Below are 27,444 nucleotides of genomic sequence, written 5' to 3'. Positions count from 1 at the left end.
CTGTTAAATATATGGGCAGCACAGATTAACAAGGCACACAAACCTCTTTTTCCCATTGAGGACACAGGCTCAGGTGGTTGGGACAGTCATTTTCTACCATCTCTTACCCTCATCATTTCCCAGTAGCTTCCCTTAGCAGAGGGACAAATGCCTCAGACACCAGCTCCAACACAATTTATCCTCATAGAATCATAAAATGGTTTGGGCTGGAAGGGGACCTTGAAGTTTATCGCATTCCAACCCTCCTGCTATGGGCAGGAACACCTTCCACTAGACCAGGTTGCTCCAAGCCCCATCCAACCTGGCCTTGAACACTTCCAGGGATGGAACAGCAACAACTTTTCTGGGCATGACTGGGGCTGGGCAGGGTTTTACCTCAGGGTTCTCTGAGGGAGCCAAAGGTGTCACTGTCCCCCGCACTGCGCCCACCATGGCACCCAGCTCTCCTCCCTCACAGGGGGGCAAAGAATCACAGAATGCGTCAGGTTGGAAAGGAGCACAGTGGATCATGTGGTTCAACCTGAAGAAGGATCATTCCAGAGCACATGGCACAGGATTGTGACCAGATGGTTCTGGAATATCTGCAGTGAGGGAAATTCCACACCCTCCCTGGGCAGCCTGTTCCAGTGCACTGTCACTTACACAATAAATAGGTTCTTCGTCATGTTCAGGTGGAACTTTCTGGGCATCGGTTTCTGCCAGTTGCCTGTTGATCTACTGGCTGGGCTGGGCACCAACAAGCAGAGCCTGGATCCATCCTCTTGCCACCCACCCTTTACATACTTATATACATTAATGAGGTCTCTCGGTCGCCTCTTCTCGAGGCCGATCAGGTCGAGCTTCCCCAGCCTTTCCCCGTAAGAGAGATGCTCCAGAGCCCTGATCGCCTCCGTATCTGTCACACACCGGGGTCCCCTCGGGCAGCGCTCTGGGGGGTGCTGTGGCAGCGCAGCCCCTCACGCCGCGCAGCGCCCGCCGCCCCCTCCGGAGGGCGGAATCGCTCCCTCACGCCCTGCCCCGAGCGCCGGGACAAAGGCGGCGGTGCCGCCCGGGCGAGGCGGGGCCGCGGCGGGCGCCGCTCCCACCCCGGGCCGGGCTGAGGCACCGCCCGGCCGCTTTATCCGCCCGCCGTGGGTGGCGGCCGGCGCAGTGCGCAGGAGAGCGGGGCGGCTGCTCGGCCGAGCCCCGGCACCTGCTCGCCCTTCGCCGGGAGCGGCGCGGGCCCCGCCGCCGGTGAGTGCCGCCCCCCCTCAGGGAGCTCCCCTCGCCCCGCCGGAGCCCCCGGCTCAGCGGATCTTCCCTCCCTCCCTCCCTCCCGTCCCCGGCTCCCGCGCTTGTCTCCCCTCGGGACTGGGATCCGCTGGCGATCTCTCCCCGCTCCGCCTGCCCCTGGCTCGGTGTCCCCTCGGGGGGAGGCCGCGGAGCTCCGCGCCCCTGTCAGCCCGCGACGGGGGAATGGTCCGGCGTTGCTCTTATTACTCACTAATGGATTTTTAATTATCCCTCCCTCCTGTTCCCAGAGCAGCGGCGGGTGCTCCGTGCGCTGCTCCGTGCGGGCTCTGGGCGGGACCGGGAACGGAGACCAAGGGACCGGGGACAGCCCCGGAGAGCAGCTTTGGGCTTGGGTTAGTTTTGGTTCAGCGAACTGCTCCCCTGCTCTGTGTGAGGCTTGGTTTCCCACCGCTGAGCTGTTCAGAATTCCCCCCCCCCAACCCCCGACACGGGTTTCTTGTTCTTCCCTGTGATAACTTAAAAACAATTTGCTTGTGCTAATTGGCAGCTTAAAGAAAATAAGTTTAAGTAAAGGTTTTGTACCCGTTCGCTGTTAAACTTTGGATGTGTGGTGTACCTGACGGACTGAGGGTGATGGGAAGCACCTGCCTTGTGCCTCCTCTTGGCTTTCTGACTCTCTGCAATTACACGTTACCATTGGAAAAGATGTTGGTGTAAACAGTAGCAGATTCTAGTTCAAAATACTTTTTTCCCCCCTCCCTTCCCCTGTCAGGTGCTTTTTCCATCTGGAGGTGGTAAGCATGAGATGGCTGGTGCTCCTTAAGATCTTAATCTTAGGTGGTTCGGGCGAGGTCTAGTATGTGCAAAGAGAAAGCACAGCCTTAAAAACACTCTCGGGATTTTCAGTAATCCAGGATCTCAAGGGCATGTTTCCTGAATAGTTTTTGTTTTAGCGTGGCAGCGAGAGGAGGTTGCTGGAAGTGGAGCTCTGTTGTGCTTGGTCCTGTGCATGGGTGTAGCAAGAGATGATTCCTGCGGTAACAAGCATGCAGATGAAATGGGAAAGAGATTTGGGGGAGGCTGTCTTATCTTTCCAAAGATTTTGCAAGTACTTTAAACCATAACAAGTATCAGATATGTAACAGCTATTTCCTTTCCCCTTCCTTTTATGAAAGGCATAGAAGGAAAAGACTTTTTTCCAAACCCTTAAGCTTAAGTCTTAGCTTTAAAAGCTTTTGCAATTTCTGGCTTAGGCTAATAAAAAGGTATTATTTTAAGACTTTGCCACAGATCCTTGACTAATGCAGCATTGCAGATGGACTTCCTTGTACAGGTACTACTTTAAAGAATAATGATTGTGGTTTTTCTCCTTCCTTTGCAGTAATTACTGTTGTATAAGGGGGGAGCTGGTGTTTAAACAGTAAAAGGGGGGGAAAAAAGTGTTGCTCGCTTGGATTTCCAGGAAGTGAAGATATTAATTATTTCTCAGAAATGGAATAGATTTTTCAGCAGTGTCTTTCTTATCAAGGATTTGTTTGGGGGTTTTACTACGGAAAGTAAAATGAAGTTTTATGACTAGAAGTGCAAGTAATGCCTGGCATTGGAAAGGAACAGGGAGATTCTATATTGTGTCTCTGTTTTGTCAGTAGTAAAACTCCTCTCCTCTGCTAGCCATAGCTGTTTTTTTTCTGCGTGCCTCTGAGAGAAATATTAACCAAGAATGTTGGCAGAGGGGTTGCCGGTTGGATATAGTAACTGGAACAACTTAACTCCTGAGCAGTTGACAAGTCTCAGGCTGACTGACCTTCTAAAATACTGGAGCATGAAAATAAATGAGCATATGAATGTGGCTTTCAAAGCCAGCTAGACAGGCTGTTACTGTTACCAAGTCCTCCCTCCTCTGTTTTGGTTTTTTTTTTTTTAATTAAAAAATAAAAGCAAGTAATTTTAATTTCCAGTATAACTAACTGCTTAAATATATCCTTTTCAATTGGGTGTGCATGGATTAAACCTGTACCAAGTAAAGTCCAGGGCAAGACTTTACTGCTCTGTTTTGCCAGTGCTTTTTTCAGCTCTGTTTGTTTTGGGCAGGCAGACCTTTATGTACTTACATAGGAATGAAATGTCCATACATTAGTTGATTTTTAAAGTAAACACCTCTGCTTTGTGCTTCAGATGACGTCTGCCTTCCTTCTTATACCAGCACAGCAGTCACAAAAAAAAACATAAGAAAGCAGCCTAAAATCCAGCTGTGACAGTGACACAGCCATACTGGGGCTGAAAATTATCTTGCTGTCTTAAATGCTCTGTAAAACAGGATTTGGCTCACCATTGCTATGACTGTAGCAGTAGTTACATAATGAAACCCTAAACCCCAGCGATGCTGCACCTGTAGCAAGACAGAAGTTGGCTAATTACAGAGGCGTCTCTGCCTGAAATTGTTTATGTACACTTGATGTCTCTAAAGCGTTGGCTGTCACAGATAGCACCACCCTGATGTTAACAGGGGAGATTTGAAAGGAGTAACTTTAAAAGAATGGGAGGCTTTCCTTGTTGAAATTTGCATAAGGGCATTTGAAGTCAGGGGAGAGCTCAGCCATCACCTGGATGTGTTTAAAGCCCTGCATGATACTGGACTAGACAGCTCTGGGTATCACATGCAGTTCTCCCACTGAGCAGCTACTGGTCATCAAATCTCAGCTGGAGAGGACCAGTGAGAGCCTCAGGGTTGTCCTTGGGTCAGACCTTAACCTGAGGATAGGTAAGTACTTGTCACTGGCTGTAGTTTTATTTTTACTTGGGGCAGGAAGGGATTCTGTTGGTGTGAGAAATGTCAGCACTTCAGGGATCTTTGGTGGTTTAATCCACAATGCTGTATATGAATCTTTGCCACTGGCCTTTGCTTTGGGCAACGGGATTCAGTGAAGCTGTGGGGATGCAGTAAATTGAGAACGGAGTTTACTTACAAGGGAAAAGGCAAAGACATGTGAAAACATGCTTCACAGTTGCTTTTTTTCCCCGGATGAATTGTCTTGAGGGTGGACCAGCACTCTTAGCATCAAATCCTGCATTGGTATTCCACTGTCTGCTTTAAAAGAAGCAGCGTTTCCCAAACGCCGCAGAGAGAAGGATGAGGTACTGATGATCTAGGCTCTTGTGCTGGCTTGGTTGTCTTCAGCAGGTAACAAAGTTTCTAAAATACAGGGTTTCAAAAAAAAAGTAAAAAAACTGTTCTTGAAAATCTAGAAAGACCAGTTAAGAATGCAGCACGGTATGGAATCCTCTTTTTCTGGTATCTTGAGGCTTGGATTAAGGTGGTCAAAGGTGTGACCTTAGGCATTGTTTCTGAGCAAAGCATGATTTGGAGAATTCCGTAATTGAATTATTACTTGGGCAATGAAAATGTTGGTTTGTGATTGTTTTCTTTCTTTTTAAGTGGTTGCTACATCTAATTTGAGATCCAATTCTCCGAACCATTTAAGCATGTGATGAAATGTCCCAGTGAAGTCAGATTTAAGTTTTACTGAATTGGTGCCTTGCCCATCTAGTTCTTTTAAAAACCTGTGTACACAGGATTAATTATTTCACTGTTGGCAGCTCTCACAAATTCTAGCGCAGGTTTTATGAATGACATTCAGTGTGTTTCTTGAGGCTCCAGCTTCCAGATTTAGAGGACTGAGAGAATCTTTGTTTTTAGCTTTAAAACTAACGGATTTTGTAGCTCTCCAGCCTGAAGAGGAAAGTTTGAATTGTCACAAGCGCGCCACAGAAACCAGAAAGTTTAAAACAAAATATCAGTGTTGCATGCATTGAATTCTGGGAGTCTTATGTGGTTGTTATCACTCTAATTCCTCTGGAAGTAGCTGCATGCCTTGTCATGGGCTGCCATGAGAGCACCTTGAGTTCATACTTGGCTAAACGTTTTTCCATCTGACTTGTCACCTATTCTGAAAATATCAATCAGCACGGGTGTCTAAGGAAGTGTCTATAAAAATGCTGTTGGCCTGGCTTTCATTTAGAGGACCATACTGTCATAGTCTGTGTGTGTGTATTTTTTTTCTTTTTTTTATTAATGGTCAGCATTTCTGTTTGTCTGACCATGCTGTGATGGCATTCCCTCTCTAAACAAGGGCAGGAACATTTCCTGGTTACTGGATGTTAAATGGCCATGACTGTTTCAGGCAGATAGGATTTTTCATGAGGAGATAAAATGTGAATCATAGTAAAATAGCACATTATCATAAGCTTCCACACTTATGATATGGAGAAGAAAAGTCAGAATTTAACCATGCTGAACAACCCTGGTTCCTAAACATCAAGTGATGTCAATTGTTACTTAAGTGTTGTTTTGACTCTTTCTATAGGAACAAATTTACTGTCTGATTTTGGGTTTCATGCGTTCAGCAAAACCTCTTTGGCCATCCTTTATGCTCCTGGAGTTTGTGAGGTTTGGCCTTTGTAGGCAGTACTGTTGCTTAGTCTATTCTTCTATTAGAAAGCTTAAATATTATATATCACAAGAGTAGGACGTGGGTTACCTCTGCAGCTCAAGGATTTACTCTGCATTTCATATACTGAGGAAGGTAGGAAGAATTCAGTTGCTGATAACTCTGAAGGAGGAAATGTGTCCACCATAACCATAACTAACCATCAGTTAGTTTTGAGGAGTTTGGAACAGCAGTGGCTCAGTGAAGACATGTCATGGACCAGCTGGTTTTGTTTAACCCTGGTCTTGTACAGCAGGTTCAAAGGTATGTTGCAGGAGCACTTAATACAAGGAAAAATTCATGAGGTTATTAGACACAAATACTTGGCCTGTTTTGGGAAGCCCTGTGGTCTCCTGACCACAACACGCAGGAATCTGAATGAATTCCTGCTCTCCTTTGCCTTGTTTTACGTGCTCTGCTGCCAACTGTCAGAGGCTGATAGAGATACAGGTCTCTAGTCTGGCCCTGTACCATCAGTTTTATAAACATCCCATGTTAACACATCAGATGACCACAGAGTATTTCCAGATGTTTTTTCCAGATGCTTAACTCTCCAAACTCCCCCAGCACCACAGAGTGCAAGATGAGTGACAGTGTGCACAGAGCTGAGTGTGGCATTGCTGTGTCTGTTTGCAGCTGACACATCAAACCAACCTTGAAGTTCACTGCCCAGTTCCTCTATTTCAGTTGTATCACTAAGGAACAGCTGCTTAAGGACAGGCAAGGTGTATGTGATGCTCAGAGTATGGTTGAGGCTTAGAAACCTATCTTGAGAAACATTTAATGCAAAGAGTGTTCTAGAAATTGTGTGTGTGGTGAAGGGGACAGACTAGCCTTGTGCCCTTTTAAAAATGTATGATAATTTTGTAAATTTTGTCAACTCACCTTAAATCTATTTTGCAGTTAATGGCATGATGCTCTCTGCTGGCTCTTGGCTTATGTAGCAGTTGATTTTTTTTTTTAGCATCTAAATGTCTTGCACTTTTGTGGGATTGATCTCTTTGCCTATGAAGCTCATCTTCAAACAGGATAGTTAATAAACAATTTTTTCAATCTCCTGCTACTATAGAAACAGTCCCTTGTAAATGCTAACAGTGAGCTTCAGCAAAGGAGTGATCTTAGTCAGCAAAACTATAAAAATATCCTTTTTGGAAGGACAGACCTCACCTTATCTTTGATGGCAACTTAATACATTCTGTTTGAATTATGTGCCCGTGTCAAAGCAAAATTAAATCTTTGGAGGTGAAATTCAGTGCTAACTTCAGAATCTTTCAATTTCCTCCTGATATCCTCTGACAAACATGCGTGATATGTGACTTTTATTGTTTTAAATATCTCATGAAGGCTACCTCCAGTGTAAGCAAGAAGTAATTACTTCGGCTGATAAAATCACATCTGCCCTAAGATATCTTTTTGGTTTAATATTTGGGATCATCTCTCCAAATAGCATTGTTCCTGTCACACTTCTGCACTCCTGTCACGGTCTGGTATTTTTTTATTATTAATCCCTAGTGGTACAGGCACACATCTCTTAAACCAAGCTAAAAAAATCCCCACTACAATGACTGAACAACAAATCCCATTGCGACCAACTTTCATATTTAATGCCTCTCCGAAGGTCAGGAGGAACAGCCGCCTGTCATCCTGCTGTTCCTGCTCTCTCTGAGCACAGTTACCTTAGTTTTGAACCCTTTCTTGTTTCCTTGGCAATCCTTCTGAAAAAGGCAGTGGGGTCTGGAAACTCATTAGATTCTTGACTGTTTCTATCTTAAATATATAAAGTCGTTCACATAATAACAGAGGACATAAAAAGGTGAAGGGACTTCAGTGTTAGGAATGGTTAGGAGGGGAATTTGTCTGTAAAGCAAATGCTGTATGCATTGCAGCAGTGCCAGTCAGCCTCACGTCAGCTCGAGCTGTGCTAGGGTACAAAGGTGTAGGAGTTTCTCAAAGCACAAAAAACTCCCCAAAAAAAACCAAAAACGGAAAGAGAAAAAGAAATAATGTATATGAATGGGTTATGATCTTAATGACACATACCCTTGAAGTGTTGAAGATGATATGAGAGATAAAAAGGAAAAAAGATCTTCCCCCACACCCTTTCTGCAGGCTCGTGGGCTATTGCACTGCTCCCAAGCTCTTCTGAAATGAGTAAAACCCCCAAAGAAGCCACAGCTTCCAACACAAAAGCAGGACTGGTGCCGTAATTCCTGATACTGGCTCTTGTGTGGGCAGCTCTCTGAACCAGTCGCTCTCCCTGCCTTTAGTTATTGTTCAGGACCTTCATGAAACATCTGAGCTGGAGCTCCAGGATGAATAATGGGAGCTTGCTGGGAGCAGAGTTATTCGTTGTTATTTAGAACTTGTGGCTTTAAAGTTTATTATTACTGAACGTGGGTGTTCCTGCTGTCCTGGATGCAGATAGCCCAGCATGAAACTCGGTCCTGGTTATACAAGGTCTTGCTGTTGGAAAAAGAACAATACTCTTAAATACTTCTCCCTCAAAATTTGGGCCTGTTGACTGGTTTCTTAGTAACTTGGATTAATATCTTCATGCGGTTGGTCTTTAAATGTGGATCTTGTCTACGATATCTATTGTAATCTGCAGCTATGACCTCTCATAATGTGGTCTATAAAATGTTCACAGTTTTGAGTATAAATCTAGAAATCTAGTAGTCTATAACATATCACTGAGGGACTGAACAAACATGGTATGTTCGGTTTATATGGGGGACACTTGGATAAAAATGGGTGCTGCAGCTTAAAAGTGCTGATGAGAAATAAATAATGTTTGCCTTATGGTGGACGTCAGTAGGAGTACTCGCTCCTTTTCCATCTGAACATCACCTTGAAAGTCACAGGATGAAATCTGAAGTCAGTGGGAGTTTTCTGTGAATTTTAGAGGTGTCTAGATTTCTTCTGATAGTCTTCCCTTCTAAAAATTATATGTATTTGTGTGTGTTTGTGTAGGATTTCAGAGGGGTCAAGGCTTTCACTGATAATGTTGGCTTCTAAAAATGACGTATTTTCTTGTGTAGGTGTGTTTGTGTGTGGCTGTTCAGCACCACATAGATGGAGCTGCTGTTGCAGAATGTGTTCTAGGCTTGGGCTGCTCTTTTCCCATTTATCCTTCTGCCTGGGTATGCAGCAGCCAGAGGTGCAGCAGCTGCCTCAGTGCTCCCGTGTCTGTCCTGCAGATCTGAAAACCAGGACCACGAGCATGTTTCTACCGCTGTGTCATCACTTAAAGCCCATCATGAGGGTGCTTTCTATCTATTTATAGCTGATGTTATTAATAGAGGGAAGGAAGAATGTTCCTTTTGTGTAAAAGCATGGCTAACTCTTGATCATTAGACCTAATGTTCCTAAGAAAAGCTACCCGATACTTCTGTTGTGGCAATCCAGCGCTCTGGATTGTGGATGTGCTTCCAAGATTGGCTGGACTGCAGCCTGGCTCCATTGTGTGGGAGCTTTCCCACAGGACACACGTTGGTGCTGCGGCGTAGGCGACGCACCTCTGGTAATGTCATAGCCCTCTCCTGGGAGGAGGCGATCAGCGGGATGGAATTGTTGCTCAGTGTTGGCAGATGTTATCTCACTGCTATGAAACACTAATCAGCTTACCAGAAGGCTCTGGTTTCCCAGCCCTCAGCCCACAGCGGTGGGGAGCCAGGAGGAGTAATCCCATTGAATTGGAAATGCAGGCTTGACGCTGCTTCTCATGTCGCCTCTCGAACCATAATAAAGGAAGAAGCACTTGGGAAGCAGGACCATCTCATTTCATTGTGCAGTGTCAGGGTAATGGTATCCAGTTCCCAGCTGGCTGCCTATAACGTGGTACCAACTGTTTTGAGGAACGTGTCACTGCTGTTCACGGGTCACAGGCAGGGCGGGGGAAAAGATGGACTGCTCAAAAACAAGGCCATTTCTTGTTGCAAAGGATGTCTTAATGTATTGGAGCGAGAAATGAGCTGGGTTCTACTTTTTGCCTACCCCCTCTTCATGCTGTTAGTGCACTGAGATGACGTTTGTCTTTGTGTCCTTGAGAGTAGAGGAAAAAGTTCTGCCAGAGTGTTTTGGGAGATGACGACAATTCAGAGCGGTATTACAGAACTGGGCACTGGGATAGCTTAAAAAACTGGGGGCTTTTGCTCCAGTGAGTGCTGGTGCATTTGTCTGTTCCAGTAAGTGTCTTCCAAATGTACAAGTACTGTTTCTTCATGGCTGAGTGAAATAAAAGCTCTTTAAGCTTTAAAATGCAATTTGTAACGTGTTGGTGCAAAAGTGGCACCAAGTTCTGCTCGTGGATCTTTCACCAGACGTAGGTGGCATAGAGCTGCTTCAGTAACATGTGAGTTATCTGCAGCAGTCTTAGGAAATGAACTGGGTTCTGTTTCCCTTGTGTGATCCAATAAATAGAATTCTTTTGTAAAAGCTAATAAAGCTACTTGAGCTGGGCCAATTGATATCTCAGCCAATGGGATTTTATTACTGTTAATGATGTGTCAGACTGGAAAACACAAACTGAATCTATAGAAAGATGTATGCAGGGTCCGTGCTTGTAGCTACCTATATACATCTGGTTTGGAAGCACACAAGAGGGGGTACAGAACCTTTCTTTCTATCCTTTTTTCCCTTCTATGGATTTTTCAAAGTCACCCTTTTGAATAAAACCATTTTTTAAAAAGGTGCCCGTAAGTGGTAGATGTGCTCCAGAGCATTAAACTTGATTAACTTGTGTGGGATCTTTCTTTACCACTTATTTTCTGTTCCTTTTCGAGTATTTTAACAAGCAGATTTAAATGTACCACATTGTTCTCTGTTTCCAGACATGAACAAAGCCACCAGCCCCACGTAACACGCTGACGGCTCTCTGTGCCACATCGGGACTGATAAGCCAAGGAAGTGTGATGCCTAGAAATCTCCTCTCGGATTCTCCTGAAATGGCATCCCAAATCTCTCCAGAGCACGCACATGGGAGCATGGAGAGGGCTGGCAGCGTGGAGAATCGTGGCAGCCAAGCCAGGTGCAGAAATCTTGCCTTGGTAAGTGTTTAATGAGCCCTGTGCTTGGTGGTACAAATTACATTAGAAGCTCTGTTCACATCGCAGGATTTTTGTTTTATCAAGAGTGATTTTTCCCGTTTCTAGTCCTGAGTGGTTGCTTGTGGTCTTGGTTGTTTAACTCAAAGGCCAGAAATGACTTCTGTACTTTGTTAAAAGAGCTTGTTATTCTGGTCTGATTGTCTCTGAGAGCTTGGAGGGTGCTCCTCTCCAGCCCTTCCTCCCTGAGAGCCAGGAATGGTGGTAAGGAGCAGGCATTACACTGGGCTGCTCGGTGCAATCACCCTCACTGGGGCACAGTTTGGTGCACAGCTCTGCCCTTGCTTTGTTAAGTAGCTTGTAAAGGAACTTAAGCATAGTGTTGGTTCTACACACTGTTTTTTGCTTAAGCTCTTTGTTGACACTCGTGAATAAAGGTCTCGACTTATTCCACCTTAATTAGATGAGTAACAAATGCATCACCACAAACAAAGCTGTCTTCACATCAGTGAGTATGAGTGTGTGGCCATTTAAATTGTGTGTGAGTAACTGAGGGAGTAGGATGCACTTCTGCATTTTTCCCAATTAGCAGGGTGAATCAGGCACTGAACTCAACAGTAGTCTTTGTACTGTGACAGGCTAAGCCTAGAAAGCAGGTATGGTTCCTTCCAGATTTTTTTTTTTTATCATCCTAACCATTTGAAAAGCATCCATTTTTAATTGAGGAAAGAGCACTCTGGTAAACATGCCTTCCCTAAATGGAAATCTAAATCTCTGTCTTGCCTTAAACATGGATTTAGGCTTTCCACCTCTTTCCCTCTGCCCTCCCTGCCAGCTGCCTTTTAATGTAGTAGTTTTCTGTGTAGAAGAGCAAGTGGAGAAAATAAGTTGGCAGGTTGGCACCTCTGTTTATCTATGTACCTCAGAAATGCTCAGTGGTTTTGTGCTACTTTGTGAGCTTTTTGGCAGCTGGAGGTAACTCTAAAGCTGTTCCCTCTTGGTTGTTTCTACTGAAAATACAGCTCTGTTAATATGATGCTGTATCCTTCAGCTTGTGTTGCTGGTTAAAACACAAAACAAGTATTATGAAATTTAGTTCCTTAACTGTTTCTGATCTGCTCTAGAAAACATTTGTGAAGGGTCAGGGTGGGGGGAGGTCAAGAGCCAAGTACACCATTTGGACTCAAGTAGTTAGTGTATGTTGTTTATTACATAAAAACTGGTTGAATCTTAGAGAATTACAGTCTGAGTGGTACTTTGTTAAAGCATTACAACTTCATTTTATGCAGAATTACAAGTTAATTTTGTTCATTACTCTTAACATTAGATTCCCAGGTTATCACACTAGTAGCCAATCATGTTTCCATGGGGTTTATTCTTAGCTCCAGTAAGCAGGCACGAGGCTAGACATTTGACAAAATCAGTATTGAATAGCAATGCTATGTATAAATCAGTCTGTTTGCACAGTCTCATCCTGGGTCTGCTGTGTCAGAAAATGACGTAGATTCCCTTAATCCAGCTGGATCTTGCCATGTGATAACCCATATGATGATGCATCAGCTGGAATTGGAATCCCTTCCTGCTCTGTAATGCACTAATTTATAGATGGAGTAAAAGTTGGCTGCAGATTTAGGCAATTCCCATCAGACCTGTGTGTTAGCGGAAGTTGTTCCAAGAGCCTTTAGTTTGTCTTGTTTGAGTTTGTGCATGAAGAAAGTGGAGCTGTACTGACAAGTTAATTCTGGTGCCACAGGTCCCCTTCTGTGGTTGTTCTTCCAGCAGTGTAGTAGGTGGCATGTCCAATAAGGGTGACAGCTAGCATGTGTGGAATAATAGGTTGAGAAGTGCAAACTCTCTTCAATATCGGCAGAATTTCAGTTTCTGTGTTTGAAAAGGGGTCTGTGTTGAACTGAATATTAAGGAAATTCTACCTATTCTGCCTAATTGCTGGAACATGCTCCCAGAGACGTTAACTTCTTGCCTCTGTAGTTTTGTTATAAAAGTTCAGAAGATGCAGAAGTTCTGGTGGCCTAATGAGAAGAAGGGGATAGATAACTTTGTGTAGACAAATAATTTCTTACTACGCAAATTCTGAGAAAGGAAGGGGTGTATTTTCAGGCACACCAGACCTTCATAGCCCTGAAACAGAAGCAACTACAGACTTATCTGCCTCTTCATTTATCACTTTCCTGGGTCTGTTCACCTAGAGACACAGCAAGGAAGGTCAGGGTCGATTTTGATTTGTTTTGTTTGTTTTTTTGTAATGGCCTTGGAAAGGAACAGGGTAGCACTGCTTCTTATGTCAGGCCTGTACTGCTGCGGGTTTCTTCCTACTTGATTATAAAAAAGCAAGCTCTTCTCAGTGTCACACTGCATTAGTCACTAAATATAACCTTTGTATTGCATCTGTGGAAGTCAAACAAACCCAGAGATGAGATAATGGGGACAAACACTTGGACTGGCCTGAGCCTACACTGACTGCTCAGAGCTGGTTTGGCTCTTGGCTGGTTGTGCATCCCATGTCTGTGCTGGCATTGCTTGCTGTGGAACTGGTTGTCAGTTTAGGAATGACTAGGACATGGACATCAATTGCCATGTGCTGAAAAGGTCTTAAAATTCTGTGTGCGTGATTCTTCCCTGTTGTCACATCAGTTTAATTTTGCCGGATTTCTCAGCTGCTTTTTACCTAGGCCACGGTGCTTTCAGCTGATCTTGGGCAATTGCAGGCCTTCAAGCCAAATTTGGTTTTTTTGAAATGAAAAGCAAGGTGCTGATGTCCTGCCTTGACTGCAGGATAATTTTCCTAGAAATGATGGATGTTTGGATCTGGATTTATGCTGCCATATCTAACACAGCAGATGGACACTGTTTTTAGATGGGAGGAATGTTTGCCTTGATATTTTCATCTCACACTGTTTATAACCATAGAGGCTGTTATACATGAGGACATGAATTTGCACGTGTGTTCTGGTTTCTTTTTGACAAAGGTGGTTTCCATACATCTGCTTGGCAAAAGCATGAGAGAAGTGTACCTTCTCTCAGTACATGGAATCGGTTGCACTATCCAAGGGAGAGGGTAAACAAAAACACTCTGTTCTTGGCAATTCTGGCTTCCAACCCCATTCTTGAATGACACTCCCTGACATGTGGTATAAGAATTAACTTGCCATGAAATACGGTTGCAGCAATTTAAGGACACTTAATTCAGAGGTAAAACTAGGTCTTGGCTTTTTTTGAAGCAATTTGTCTTGTTCCATTGACTGGATAGGCACAGATTGACTTCTTAAGAGCCAGTCCTTCTCTTTCAGTGCTTCCCTCTGGTAATTGGACTGGGTATCTATTCTCAGCCATGAGTAACTACTTTAGTTTCTAGGTGGGGATAACATGCTGGGACAACAGTGTTACCTGTGAAAACCATGGCAGAGGTGCTGGTCGTACCTGAAGGGAGCTGTGCTAATTGCAACTGCACTAATAATAAGCTGTGTCAGTGCCTTGGATCTGTCGCTACCACTTCAGTACTTTCTGTATCTGGACATGCCTTACCGAGTGATAGGTTGGAAGGATAGTGAGTTCTCATTATGCTCAATGGTCACACTGAGTTTTTAATTTTATCTTATTTTCACCTTTGAGTTAGACAGATCCTCAGTTACTGCCACCACCACTCTTTTTGGGGCAGTGGTGACCTCCACAGTTTGGTCAAGTGACTGTTTCACTTGGTCACTAATCAAGTGGCTTAAACTGGCTGATGGCCATGATTCCAAAAAGATGTTTTGCTTATTCTGTTTGTTATTTCTTCAGACGAGGTTCCTCTGTGGCTCTAACAAGACTTGGTATCCAGTCACTGGAGCTGGTTTGTCACATGTATTGTACAGGTGACATTTTGAATTTTGGTTACATAGACATGAAGAACAAGTATCTTCTGAGTAGTCTGAGCTGGTTCAATGTCTTATTTCACACACTCAGCATTTAACTCAGGGCTGACCTGGTTATTTTGTAGTTATGATGTCTCTTGTAGCCTAAAAGTTAGTTGTTATGACCTTTATCCTTTTTTGATCAGTACAGATAATTTAAATACACCAGACCTGGCTTTCTAAGTGCACCACGTTACTATCTCTTTGCCCCAGCCTCTCTGAAGGGGTCCAGGGATTCCAGTGTGGTTTTAGGGCTTTTGGAAGAGGACAGATTGTGTGTCTGTTAGCCCACTGCTGCCTTGTTCTCTCACAATTTGAGTGTGCAGAATCCTGTCATGCTGAGATGCACTTTCAGGTATGTTCAAGGGAAAGTGCCGAGAAAGATTCCTTTCACAAAAGGAACGTGGTTTTCCATTTTGACACTGATACTCCACAGGGTTTGCTGTACTACGAGACCTTTCAGCATGTCCAAGTACTTTGCCAAATAACAGTACACAAAAAATGAGGAGAATTTGATGTGTTGTGTGGATACAGCTGTAATGGGGCAGGTGGAACCCATTCCTTACAGGGTGTGGACAGAGCTATGCTATGCTTTATCCACTTGAAACTCATGTTAGTATGACCTGGAAGCTGTATGCCTTGGAAAAATAAGAGCCTGACTCCTAGCAAGGAATGACCTTGCTGTAAAATGTGCTAGTGAGAATATAGATCCTGAAGGCAATTTGTGCTCTATGCAGGAACTGCATCATTCTGCTTCACCTACACCTAACACTACAGACTTTAAAACTCCTGTCAAAAGACAGGCTAGTAGATAAAGGTTATTCCAGCAGGTGGGCAAGTCTGCTCTTTAACCCACACTGACAGGCATTCCTGAACTTCCAAAGTGTTTTCTTTGTGCTCCACTACTTTTCCTGGAATACTTGGATTAGAGTTTCTGTCATGTGAAAGCCAACTTCCACTTGTCTCGCCTTCAGTGCATGTAGGGAAAATTTGTTGTCTGTGATAAGGGTGCTCAGCTTTTTATATATTAAATTACACACAGGGCTGCCTCTGCCCACCACCCATTCATTCTTCCCTGTTTTAAATAAAACATGCTCCATTATTTCAGCCATCCTGTGCATCTAAACTCTCAGCACTCCCTGCTTTGTTCTGGACCCAGTCCAGCTTGGCTGCATCCTTTCCAAAGTTCAGCAGCTGAAGCTGAACTCCGTGTTCTCAATGAGGATGTGCTGTCATGTCATCGCCCTGGTTAATATATCCCAGGATGGGCTCTGCATACCTGAACAGCACCTTTTTCCCTCTTTATGGCACTTAAACTGAGAGAACCATAGATTACACAGGCACCTTGCAGTAACTTCATCTCAGCACAGCTTCCTTATTCATCTGGGAGTGCATTTTTTGAGGCCATTTCATAAAATCTGGGTATATGACATCTCGTGCTTATACCTATCAGCCAAGTCAATAACCACCTCAGGAGAAATGAAATTGGTGTGAAGTTATTTGATTTTTGTAAAAATTATATAGTGGCTTTTGCCTGAAATTTCTCCCCATTTTTCTGAATGTTGTTCTAACATAGAAATTAAAGGAAAAAAGAAATTACAAGCTGATCAGCCTAACTTTGTTTATCAAAGAGATGCTTTCAGAGTTTAAGCAGATCTTCAGCTTGCTTTTTTAAAAGTAGGTTAGAAGTAATTTAGTCAGTTTATGACTTTGGTTCATCTAGTTTGTCTTTTAAATACTGGTAGATAATTTGTTTCCTCACTTAGGACCTATTGATTATATGGTTTGCTACCCATTATGAAGCACATGGGTACAATTATGCTCATAAACTGAAGAAAACAACATTCAGTATTATAGTCTTCTTCACCAAATGAAATGGTATTATCAAAATCATCAGCTAGTGGGTTGTAGAGGAAGCACTTTTTGACACAGCATGCAATTAGTGTGGAACTCCCTGCCACAGAATGCTGTGAATGCCAGTCGTTTCCATGGGCTCAAACAGTAAGACAAATTTGTGCTAGAAAAGCTCATTAAGAGCTATTAAGTACACAGATGCATCTGGGAAGTCCTTAAGCCATGCATTGCTGGAAACTGGAAGGATGGAGGGGAGAAAAATATAAATCCATCCAACCTACAGCAATGGTCTCCCCCTGCAGCCCCGCTCCCCTATGCTGTGTGTCCCTGGCTGCTGAAGGATGCTGAGCTAAATGGACTTTTTGGTCTGATCCTGTATTGTAGTTCATGTTGTCTGTAATGCACTTGCTTCCAACTCAAGTGTAATCCATTCTGTCTCCCCTTTCTGTAAATCTAGTCAGAGGTACTTGCCTTCTGTGTTTTGTACCTGTTCTGATACTGTTCCTGCACACAGGGCTTTCCTTTGCACCCCTTTTTTTCTAACAAGTAGAACTGCCTTGTCATTAACAGGCTGTGGCCCAAGTGGTGCTACATCAGCCTTTCTACTGCATATTAGAATTGTTTGCTCCCTTCATGGTTTTGTTTGTTTGTTTTTGAGGGTTTTTTTTGTTGTGTTTGGGTTTTTTTTGAGAGGCATCCAGTCATTTCTCTCCCATGGAATTGTGCCTGTTAGTTCTTTGGCACTGCCAGCTGATTGATAAATCAGTTGAATCTGGTGTTCTGTTATTTTGCTAATTGAAGTTTAGTTCTTTAGCAGTTCTCAGAAGAGTGAGGTTTTTTTCTTTTTTTAAGCACTGCAGTTGTCTTGGGATTTCCTGTGCTGTTCTGTTCCTGTCAAAGCTGTGCTGGTCTTAGGATTCCAGGTCTACATTTGATGTTCTGAAATTTCTCCAAATGCATGTCAAAAATTGTGGGCCTCTGATATTAAGTTACTATTTTGGACAGGTAGGAAAGGGATCTTTTCTATGAAACAGATTCTATTCTTCTTTTATTTTTTCTTGCTTTCTTATTTCTTTTTTTTTTCCTCTCTTTTATACCAGACATTATCATAACAGACTCCTTCCTATTTGGTGTAAGCAGGAAATGTTTGGCTGCACAGACAGCTAAAATATTAATGCCAGCTGAGCATACTCAGCTATTTCAGCTGCTTGCATCCCAAACTTCTTCTGTCCAAACAATTTTTTTAATCCTCCTAATTTAATTTAATTTGAAGCTGAGGCAGAATTTTCAACTTTCAAATTTAGCCTGTCTTTTGACAGGAGTTTTAAAGTCTGTAGTGTTAGGTGTAGGTGAAATTTAGTTATGGAAGGTGTGTTTGTGTATCAAGAGTAGGGAGTATATGGAAAGTATGAGATGAATAACTCGAGTAGCTGAAAAGACCTTTCTTTGGCTACTAAAAAAACCCAGATTCATCAAGGAGAAGGGAGGCCTGGAAAACCAGCCTGGAAAGAATATGAACTGTTCCAGTACTTGGAATATATGAAAGATGAACTAATTGCAAATAGACTTGGTAACCTTAATTAAAACTGGCACCTGCTAACTACCAAAAAAAAATTCCTCCCATCCCTCTGAAAGCTTCACTATAATACAAGTAATACAAGTGGGAATTCTGTAATACAGCCCTGTTCTCAGACCAGTGGTAAATCAAGTCACTGCTTGCTTTGCATCTCTGAGCTCCTTTGGTTTGACCAGCTTGAGTAGGTTTTTTTTCACTGTGCCTGTGTGTCTAAAATGGGATTGTTTCCTTGTCTGGCAAACTGAAACATGCCTTGCCTGAGGGAGTTTCTAGCCAGACTGGATGCCTTGCATCTCAGTACAGCGACCTGACCTAACACTGCCTGTTCTCCTGAGCTGTTGTCTCTTTTTTGCTGATGAAATGTGCCATTGGTCATCTTGAAGGGAAGCTGCACAAGGGAAGAGATGGAAGTGCTGACAGAGATAGGGTTGGCCTTTCACAGCTTGGTATGCCACTTACTACAGATGTGTTCACAAAGGGATGGTTACTCATGTCACATCCTTCACCTAAAGGGACACTGCTCATTTCAGCAAGATCGGTGAGGATGGTAAGTCAGGTGGAGCTCTCCTGCAAATCTTACCTGGCATGGAAAAGTGCTCAGTCTTGCAGCATAGAAAAGGATGGAATGAAGGGCTTCTGGCAGTCTTTGCTTCTCTTCACATACTGTTTTACTCAGCTCTTGATCAAGCAAGTTAAGCTCACGTGGGAGCAGTTTTTTTAAATGCACAGTGTGGTGCAGTAATTCCTGTACTGTGCCACACTCTGGATCTGCTGCCACTGAGAATTTCTTAAACATAACCCCCTCCTTCTTTCCTTTGCCTGTGGAAGTCTGGCTCTTGCAATGAGCTCACCCTCCACAAAAGGTTCTTGGAGTCCTGTTCAGCTCCAGCTCGGGCCTACCTAACAAGGGCTCCTTTCCTGTCATTCTCTCGCCTACTAGACATAGCAGCCCTATGAGTATTTGGGTGGGGAAGGAAGGAGATTGCAACATCCATTAAGGGAAAAATAAAAAAAAAAAAAGAAAAAAAGGAAGGCTTGTCTGTCTCTTGCTTTTCAAGTGCAGCTGTAAAACTTTCCTTGGCCTTTGAAAGCTCTGCCATGTGGTGGGTGCGAGCTGTGGAATACGTCAGCCTTTGAAGTTCATCCCCTTTAAATAGGCATTGGCAAAGGGCATCCAAATTCTAGCTTTTGTAGCAGTTTTGCTGCAGTTTTGGTACAAATTTTGGTACAATGCAGCACGTTATAGTTCTTCATCTACAGGGGTTACTTTCCTACAGAGGTACGTTGTTGTTGTTGTTTTTAATGCTGAGGATGGGGATAAAAGCTTTGTTTGTGCAGGGAGTTAACAGGTAGGGCTGCACTCAGGTTTTTTTAGTCTAATCTACTGTAAGATGATCTGAACAGGCCTGGTGAGTTTGAAGCAAGTTGTGCTGCCCTAGCAAGAACATGGCTCCTCTTGGATATTTTACTGCATACCTTTATGTATTTACCTAAATTCTCCCAGCCCTCCATTGAGAAGTAGCCTTTTTACCTTGCCTGCACATGAATCAGGTGTCCTTGGAGAATTGAAAAGTAGAGATGAGAAAGGATACAAAGTCTTGTATTGCTTTGCTGGTGCTTCTTGTGAAGTTACTGAGGGCAAAGTTTCTAGTATATGCCTGGCAGGGGGGAAATTCAATCCAGAAAAGGGAAAACCTCACTTACATTTCAACAATACTTACTTGCATTCCAGAACTTACACAGTTCTCTTGGGAAATGTCTTTCCTGTATCCATTGTCTTAATGTAGTGCCTTTCTTAATCATTCTTTGTCATCTCCAAGCTTCTGGAAAAGTGAGTGTTTCCCAGGGTGGAGGGAATAGAGTTAGGGCACTGCTGCCCAGCTTCTCATAGTGATACTGTGTTAATCAAGTTAATCAAGAGCAGTGACTCAGAGAAAATGAAGACTGGATAATCCAGGTGATTATTTCTCACTTCTGTGGTCTACAGGATCGTTTCCTGCTAAAGAAAATAGCCCAAGGCACTGTACTTCCAGGGAGCACATGGAGCACATCCTCATATTTAGTCTTAATTTTTCCTTTCTATAACTCAAAGGTAATATCTTTAGAAACCCTCTCCCTCCTTACTATTACTTCTTTGTAATCTACCACATAACTCTGGATAACTCATGGTGTTTAGTGGTAGAGGCACTTCTCAGCTCCAGCTCTGCCTCTAGAAGCCAATCCCATTTTGGACTACGTCAAAATAGGAATCAGCCCATTTGTTGGACTGTCCTGAGTGTACCCTTTCCCCCCCAGTGCTGCTCCCCAAGCCTTGTCCCTGAATCTCACACAAAACTGATTGGGTATTTTAAAGGGCATAATACCAGTTGTTGCTCTTTTGGTTTTTAAATATTTTTTTTGTCCTCTTGCATTGTAGTGCCTTGATGCCTCTTTGGGAAGGCATTAATCTTTCTGGTTTTTTTTTTTCTTTTTCCCCCCCATAGGATGATGAGAGCCTGAAATACTTAACTCACGAGGAACAGGATGTTCTTATGTTCTTTGAGGAAACCATAGATGCCTTAGAAGATGACTTGGAGGAGATGGCTCTACGTGACAGTGGCATCCACTGCCAGTCTCCAAGGTCGACAGAAGAAAATGTGTCCAGTCACTCAGAGACTGAAGATATCATCGACTTAGTGCAGTCAACACCTGAGAGCAGCGACCATGAAGGCCCTTCTAGCAGAGATACAGAGCCAGGTAGTTGTATTTCTTGCAAGGGTGGGTTTCCCTTTGATCTATCCCTGACCTATTCCAGTTCTCATTGGAAACAGCTAAAGTAATTCTGTACCTTCCTTACTACCTCGGGATGACTTTGTTGCACCTCAGGAGCTCTAAGGACTGTGATTTTCATTTGCCCTGGGGTTTCTGAAATTCTTGCTGTTAGTATAACGTTTTTTTTTTTTCCCATTTTTCCTTTTCTCTCATGGAGGTCACACATATAATGAAGTTTTTGGACTGTGATCTCAGTCCTCTGCCTGGTGACTGAGTTGTCACTGTTGTGCACAGTCATTGCAGCAAGGCAGACAGTATTCTGTCTGTTCATGCTCTGCTTTTCTTTAAGACCTCTTAAGACTTTCTCTAAGAGTTTTAAGGTGGCAGATTGTTTGCAGTGTTACTTTGTGTGGGACTGAAAGGCAGGCAATCCTATCAAATAAGTTTGCACCAAGACACTGTATCAGCCAAGTACATCCAGTGGGATGTAATGCGTCCTCTCCTGGCTCTTGTGATTAAAAAATAAGAACTGCAAAATTCTTGCAGAAGAGCAGCCATTGAAACCCAGTGAAGCAACATGCAGAGTGTGAATGACAGGCAGAAAGAGGGCTGCCAGTGACTGCATTGTAAGTGTGGTGACCTGGCCTATAGTGTCAGCTACAAGATGCCATTGCTGGTTCAGTTATTGTTTCTTCTGGCAACGTGGGCTGAGTTTGAGTTGGAAAGTTTCTGGGGGAGGGGAGAAATGATGCTGAAAGAAAGCCTTGCATTCTGCTGTGTGTGAAGACTTAATGGCATCATTGGTGCTTTGTGTTTTTAGTGTTGGATGCTCCCTGGAGAGCCGAGAGCCCTAAGCCAGCTGTACCTGCTGACCTTCCCCCGTATCCCCCTGCTCCACCACCAGTGTCTGAGGCACTTCCTCTTCCTCCTCCACCCCCTCCTCCAGTGCAGCACCCAAAATTGCTCCGCTCTGTGCCCACTCCCCTCATCATGGCCCAGCAGATGTGCGAGCAGCAGGCGGAGAGCAGAGCGCGCTTCCCCGGCGCCCTCAAGGACGGGAATTTGGACAGGAAGAAAACCCCGGTGGCCAATGGGGATCATTTCGTGGCACCAAAACACCCTCCTGCCCCTGCACCCAAACTGCACCGGTTCCCCAGCAACATCAACATAACGAATGTCAGTGGCAAAGAGTTCAACGAGACGATTTCCAAAGCCGCCGTGAACGTCCAGGAGCGGCGAGCCCAGGTGCTGGCCAACATCAATGGAGGAGCTTTGCTGGCAGCTGAGCTGGAGGAGAAGCTGCACAAAAGTGATTTCTTGTCACGTAACAGAAGTTCTTCCTTACGGGATCTCTCTTCCGAGCAAACACGGTACGAGGCCCTGACGAAACTCGGCCTAGTTAAGGGAAAGCCAGCTCAGGACCAAGTGGACCGTGCCCCAAGCACTCAGCAGGTTGATGCGCAGCCCAAACAGGCAGATGCTGTTACCAATGGATATAAAAACATCCATGAGGCTTTAAAAAGCGAGCCCAGCCCTTTCCTTCCTATGGGCAAAACTGTAACAATCAAACCAGAGGTCGCTCTTGCCACTAACAAGGTCATCAGCGCACAGCAGAACACAGAGAAAAGCTGTAATGATTACAAACAGCCTGCTGTAAGCCTGGACATGAGGAGGAGATCAGGATCGCTGCCTAGACCTTCAGGATTTCGATCCCAAGGGATAACAGTGAAGTTTTCTGGCCGTGGCTCAACAGAAGAAGCTCGGAGAGAGGCCCTTCGGAAACTGGGGCTACTGAAAGAGACGGCGTAACGTGGATGGGAATGTTGTGGAGTGGGAGGGAAGTCATGGCATGGCTTGGTGCTGGAATAGTCCCAACAGAATGGGGACCAGATGGATTGGAAGAAAAAAGGGAAAGTTCTCTGTTTCAGGCAAGCTGGGGAGGTACCAGACACTGTGGAATGACCACTCGTGTTCATCCCGGGACTGGCACCACGTATGGTCATGTACAGCAGTGGGGTCTGGCTCTCCTTCCTACAGAGATACTGAGCTGTTGCTCTTTGTGACTAAGAGGAATTTTATTTAATTAATGCTGGACTGTGTCAGGCAGCATCTCGTTAATGAAGTGTACAGTGCAGTATTGTTGTACATAACGAACTGAGCGGCGACTCTTCCTTCTGCTCTTTCTGAAGCCAAAACCAAGAGCTCCGTTTGTCTTGCCCACGTGTCTGTCTGTCTGTCTGTGGGAGCTCGAGATAATGTCCAAGCTGAAATTTCTGAGCAGTATGACACCCTTCCATGACTTTTTTTTGTTGTCTGTGTTATCTGCCTTGGCTTCATTCCCTCCCAGTGGTGGAGTCTTCTGCTCCCTCGCTCTGCGTGCGCTTCCCTCCAGACTGTGCACAGGGTGGCTTCTGCTTTGACCTTCTCCTGGACAGAGCAGCCCAAGCTCTGAATGGGTGACTGCACCACTCTGCTGCTGTCCCTGAAGTCTTGCCTTTCTTCCCAGCCACCTGCTTCTTGGTCATGCTCGACCAACCCACGTGTCCAGTGAAAGGCTCCAGAAAAGCCTCAAGGATATGCACCGGTTTTCACACTGACAGCCAAAGAGTCTCCTGACAATCTGTGACCCCAACTGTTCTGTACCAGGGATGGTCTCACAGCAGAGAAGCCATAGGAACAAGTTAACTTTGTACCAAATGCAAGACCCTGATGTCAAAGTCTTGTCTTTCACGTTGGGGTTCTGGGAAGGAACTGTTACTTTTTGAACAGTAGCTGTACTACACTGAGTAATTGTAAGTTCTTTTACTTCTAAAACTGTCATGTGATCTTCCTCTAGTCAGAATCCTTTGTTCACAGCCTTATTTGATTCTGCCCTGCCAATCCATAACAAGTTAGAGCCAAAATTCGTGCAGGTTAAGTGGAGTTACAGGAGGGCTGTGTGTAAGAGCACGTCATTCCTGAATGGTCCAAGTTGATGGTATTTTGCCTTTGTTCAACAGACATGCTTTTAAAGATGGTCCCAAAAGATATTTGTGTGTTGGTATGATTTTATTTTATTTTTTTAATATGGAAAGCTGCTCTTCCATGTTAAAACTCCTTCCCTTTTTGTATACCTGAAAACATCCAGAATAGCCACTTCAAAATCAAATGCCAAACTCCAAGCCCTCTCAGTTTTTTTTGTTGTTATTCCTCGATGTTTGAGTTTTTGGTGTTTGCTTGTTTTCTAAAGGGAAAAACTGACTTATTCTCTGCACTTTCTAAAGCCTCAAGCAACCCACTCCTTTTCCCAAGGAGCTGAGCAATAAACCTTGGAGAAGAGGAGGGGAGTGGCTATAGCAGAAACCGACACACCCTTCGATCAGGAGCTCTGCCATAACTGTGATAAACAAGTTTGGAGTTCTTGTGATAAAGTATTTCAAACTTGCTGAGCTTTACTTGTAAATGAAGCTGTCGTGAAGGAAAAACCTTTGTGTTATTCTCAACCTGCCTCATAAGTTGTTTTTTTTTTTTTTTTTTAAATTATCTGCTCGCTGCTTTAATTTTTAATCGTGTTGTTACGGTATCTGGCTGGTTCTGTTATGCAGTTATTCTTTTCAGCCTTTTCACTGGGGAAGTGATCGTGTTCCTCACTGTGAGAGGCTTACTATACATAAGCAATCAGTAATTAAAATATGTGGCCATTCCTGGGCTGGCAGAGCACTTAGGCGTGCATAACTGAACGTGAGACGTGCTGCTGGAACAAAAAAGGCTGCTTGTATGCTGTGAGCACAGCACATGCTTGTTCTGCTGGGCTCTGAGTCTCTAGTCCTAAATCAGAAAGACAGGGGAGCACATAAAATACATCCAAGCACGCGCTTCACTGCAGGCTGGCATGGAGTCCTACATGTGGATGATGAATCATGATTTATTAACATAACCTGCTAAGTAAATTTAAATGTTTCATGACCTTTGTGCTTTTCAGCCCTGGTAAAGCAAATTCTTCATTATGGATGTGAAGTGCGTACAAAGCAATCTTCACATCTAATCATTCCTTGCCAGCTCCTCTTTGAGTTGTTTACAGCTGGGAGTCCATGCTGAGCAGACAGGGGGTGGAGGGGGAACCCTGACACTACTTCATTGAAAGGCAGTCCAGTTCAATAACTCTGTAATGTAACCCTATTTAAAAAAAAAAAACAAATTAGGTGTTTAATATCTAAATTATAAAGCTGCCTATGCTGAATTAGCTGGATCATGTTCTTTCATCCTTTGTGCAGGGCTGTGTCCTCAACTGGTGGGAAGTGAGAGTTAGATCTTCATTAGGTAAAGCAGTTTCTGCCCAGGGAGGACTTGGAACGAGGTATTCATTGTGGCCCTTCATTATAGCAAATATCCTACTGATAAATTCTTCTCTGTGCCTAAAACTGTAGTAAGTAAAGCCATGTACTAAATGAAGTTAAGTCTAGCTGCTAATAACCTGTATATAAATTTAGCTCTATTTTGTGTATCTTGTTTTGTGTGTATATGTTGCTGTGATTTTACTTTTTTCCCTTTGTGTTAGAGGTAACTGTCTTGCACAAATCTGATAAATCATCCATTAAACTGGGATAAACCCAATGAAACGATTGCTGATGGGAGGTGGCGTTTTGGTTCTTGTCACTCCATAGAGTGAATCCTTCTTGGAGGAGGGAGGTGACTTAATGACTAATACCGATTTAATAACCTTAATAACCTTTCTTTTTGTAACTGTGGATGTGTGTGAGCCAGAGCTCAACCCTGGGACAACAGGGAGGGGAGGGGACAACAACAAAAAAAAAGGATTGTGTCTAACAAGAGATGTGCATTCTCACTGCTGGGCAGCTGGAGCTGTGACCAGGGTCCTTGCAGGAATGAAGTTCATCCTGAACAGTGTTTGACTTAGAAAAAAGCCCCTATCTCACAATGTCTGCATTATTAAAATGGCTTTTCCAAGAGGAATGTTGTATATGTGAAAGAAGAGGAGCACATCTTTGTTTCCAAGGCTGTTACCATACGAGAGTTGGATCCTGCTGAATGTTGAAGTCTTTCTGGTTGCACAGGTCAAAGTTCCCTGTTGGAGAATATTCTTATCCCTCCCTTCTCAGCAGGTGTATCTGTGTTTGCTGCCTTTCTGACTTTGAAGAAGGATTTCTTTATAAGTATACAGGTGTTGAACATTTGTCCAAGTTTCAGGTATCATAAGAGAATAGAAATCGCTCTAGGAAAAAAAATTATTTCCCATTTGCTTGAACCACTTTTTTATCCCTGAGGTTGGATGTTGGTGGTATCCAAAAAGCATCAGCAGGTGTAGCAGTCTGTCTCTGAGCTTTCCAGGGCTGCCTCAGGGCTCAAGTACATGTCTCAACCAGGTCAGGGCAGGTGGCCTCTTGTAATTGTGTCCAGCTCCAGCCTGGAGCCAGAGAGAGAGAATTTAACTTGGCTCAACCTGTAATGAAACTTAAACCAGGTTACAGAGCCTCACCTGTGCTGAAGGTAAAGCCTCACTCAGCTGCCCAGTGACTGCAGCCTTTCAAGTGGCTGCAGCTTTGGGAAGAAGCTTTTGGTGTTTGATACACACACTAAATTTGGGGCCTCCCGTAAAAATAAACAACTTCAGAAAGTGTTATCCACAACTGGGTCAGGGAAGGCAGGAGGCTGAAGGCACGTGGTAGTTTTAGCCCAGCAAGTTTTCAGTCCTGTTTGTGCCTCAGCAGAGAGCCCATTCCAGCCCTCCTGAAGAAGCTCAAAGTGTTGTGTGCCTGAGCCCACCAAGCTACAACTCCCAACCATTCTACAGCTGTCTGGGTGGTCCTTGCCATTCCAGAGCAGGAGCCCAGGGAAGCACAGCTCAAACGTGCTCCTGTGGTGTGGAGCTACAAGGGCAGGGCCTTGGAGCAGGAAGGCAGGGCTGTGACTGCTCAGCCCAGGGAGAGGAGCATCCCATTGATCCAGCCTGTCCAGATCCACCTTCCTCCCCTCCAGCACATCAGCACTCCTGCCCAACTTAGTGTGATCTGTGACCTCACTGAGGGTGCACTTGATCCCCTTGCCCAGATCATCTGTAAAGATACTGAACAGGGCTGACCCTAACACTGATCCCTGGGGGACACGACTAGAGACCAGACACCAAGTGGATGTGGCACCAGTCACCACCCTCCCCATCCAGACAATTCTTAACCCAGCAAAGAGTGCACCTCTCTAAGCCATGGGCTGCCAGAGAATTCCATGGGAGAGAGTATCAAAGGCTTTGCTGAAGTCCAGAAAGACACATCCCCAGCCTTTCCCTCATCCACCAAGCGGGTCACCTTGTGATAGCAGGAGATCAGCTTGGTCAGGCAGGACCTGCCTGTCCCAAACCCAGGCTGGCTGGGCCTGATCCCCTGCTTGTCCTGCACGTGCTGTATGATGGCACTTAGGATGATCTTCTCCTTGATCTTCCCTTCACCGAGGTCAGGCTGACAGGCCTGTAGTTCCATGGATCCTCCTTCTGGCCCTTCCTGTAGATGACTGTCACAATTGCCAGTTGAGACCTCCCTGCTGAGCCAAGATTGCTGGTAAATGATGGAAAGTGGCTCCAGCTCCCACAGCAACCTTGG

The 27,444-nt window shown here is 44.3% G+C and overlaps 1 protein-coding gene across 2 annotated transcripts; it reads left to right on the top strand.

Annotated features, from left to right (window-relative positions):
* Positions 1–1,139: 1,139 nt before the first annotated feature.
* PROSER2 (proline and serine rich 2) lies at positions 1,140–25,462 on the top strand. 2 transcript variants are annotated; one of them, XM_017807788.1, is made up of 4 exons: positions 1,140–1,233; positions 10,550–10,765; positions 20,587–20,842; positions 21,675–25,462. In XM_017807788.1, exons 2-4 carry the CDS (start codon positions 10,631–10,633, stop codon positions 22,661–22,663), a joined length of 1,380 nt encoding a protein of 459 aa, XP_017663277.1. In that variant the 5' UTR covers positions 1,140–1,233; positions 10,550–10,630; the 3' UTR covers positions 22,664–25,462. The 2 variants fall into 2 exon arrangements, with proteins under 2 accessions (XP_017663277.1, XP_017663278.1); XM_017807789.1 differs by lacking the exon at positions 1,140–1,233 and having other exon boundaries at positions 10,556–10,765; positions 20,587–20,839; positions 21,675–22,663.
* The last annotated feature ends 1,982 nt before the right edge of the window (positions 25,463–27,444 follow it).

The sequence above is a fragment of the Lepidothrix coronata genome, unplaced genomic scaffold (assembly GCF_001604755.1).
Source record: "Lepidothrix coronata isolate B3197 unplaced genomic scaffold, Lepidothrix_coronata-1.0 Scaffold20, whole genome shotgun sequence".
Lineage (NCBI taxonomy): Eukaryota > Metazoa > Chordata > Aves > Passeriformes > Pipridae > Lepidothrix > Lepidothrix coronata.
This window is presented reverse-complemented; position numbering and strand designations above follow the sequence as displayed.

What these genes read in the sequence shown, in the direction of transcription:
- PROSER2 (XM_017807788.1), top strand. Translation starts at nt 10,631, where the DNA reads ATGCCTAGAAATCTCCTCTCGGATTCTCCTGAAATGGCATCCCAAATC. An exon ending in GGTGCAGAAATCTTGCCTTG is followed by an intron (nt 10,766 to 20,586) that starts GTAAGTGTTTAA and finishes TCCCCCCCATAG; the next exon opens with GATGATGAGAGCCTGAAATA. An exon ending in CAGAGATACAGAGCCAGGTA is followed by an intron (nt 20,843 to 21,674) that starts GTTGTATTTCTT and finishes TTGTGTTTTTAG; the next exon opens with TGTTGGATGCTCCCTGGAGA.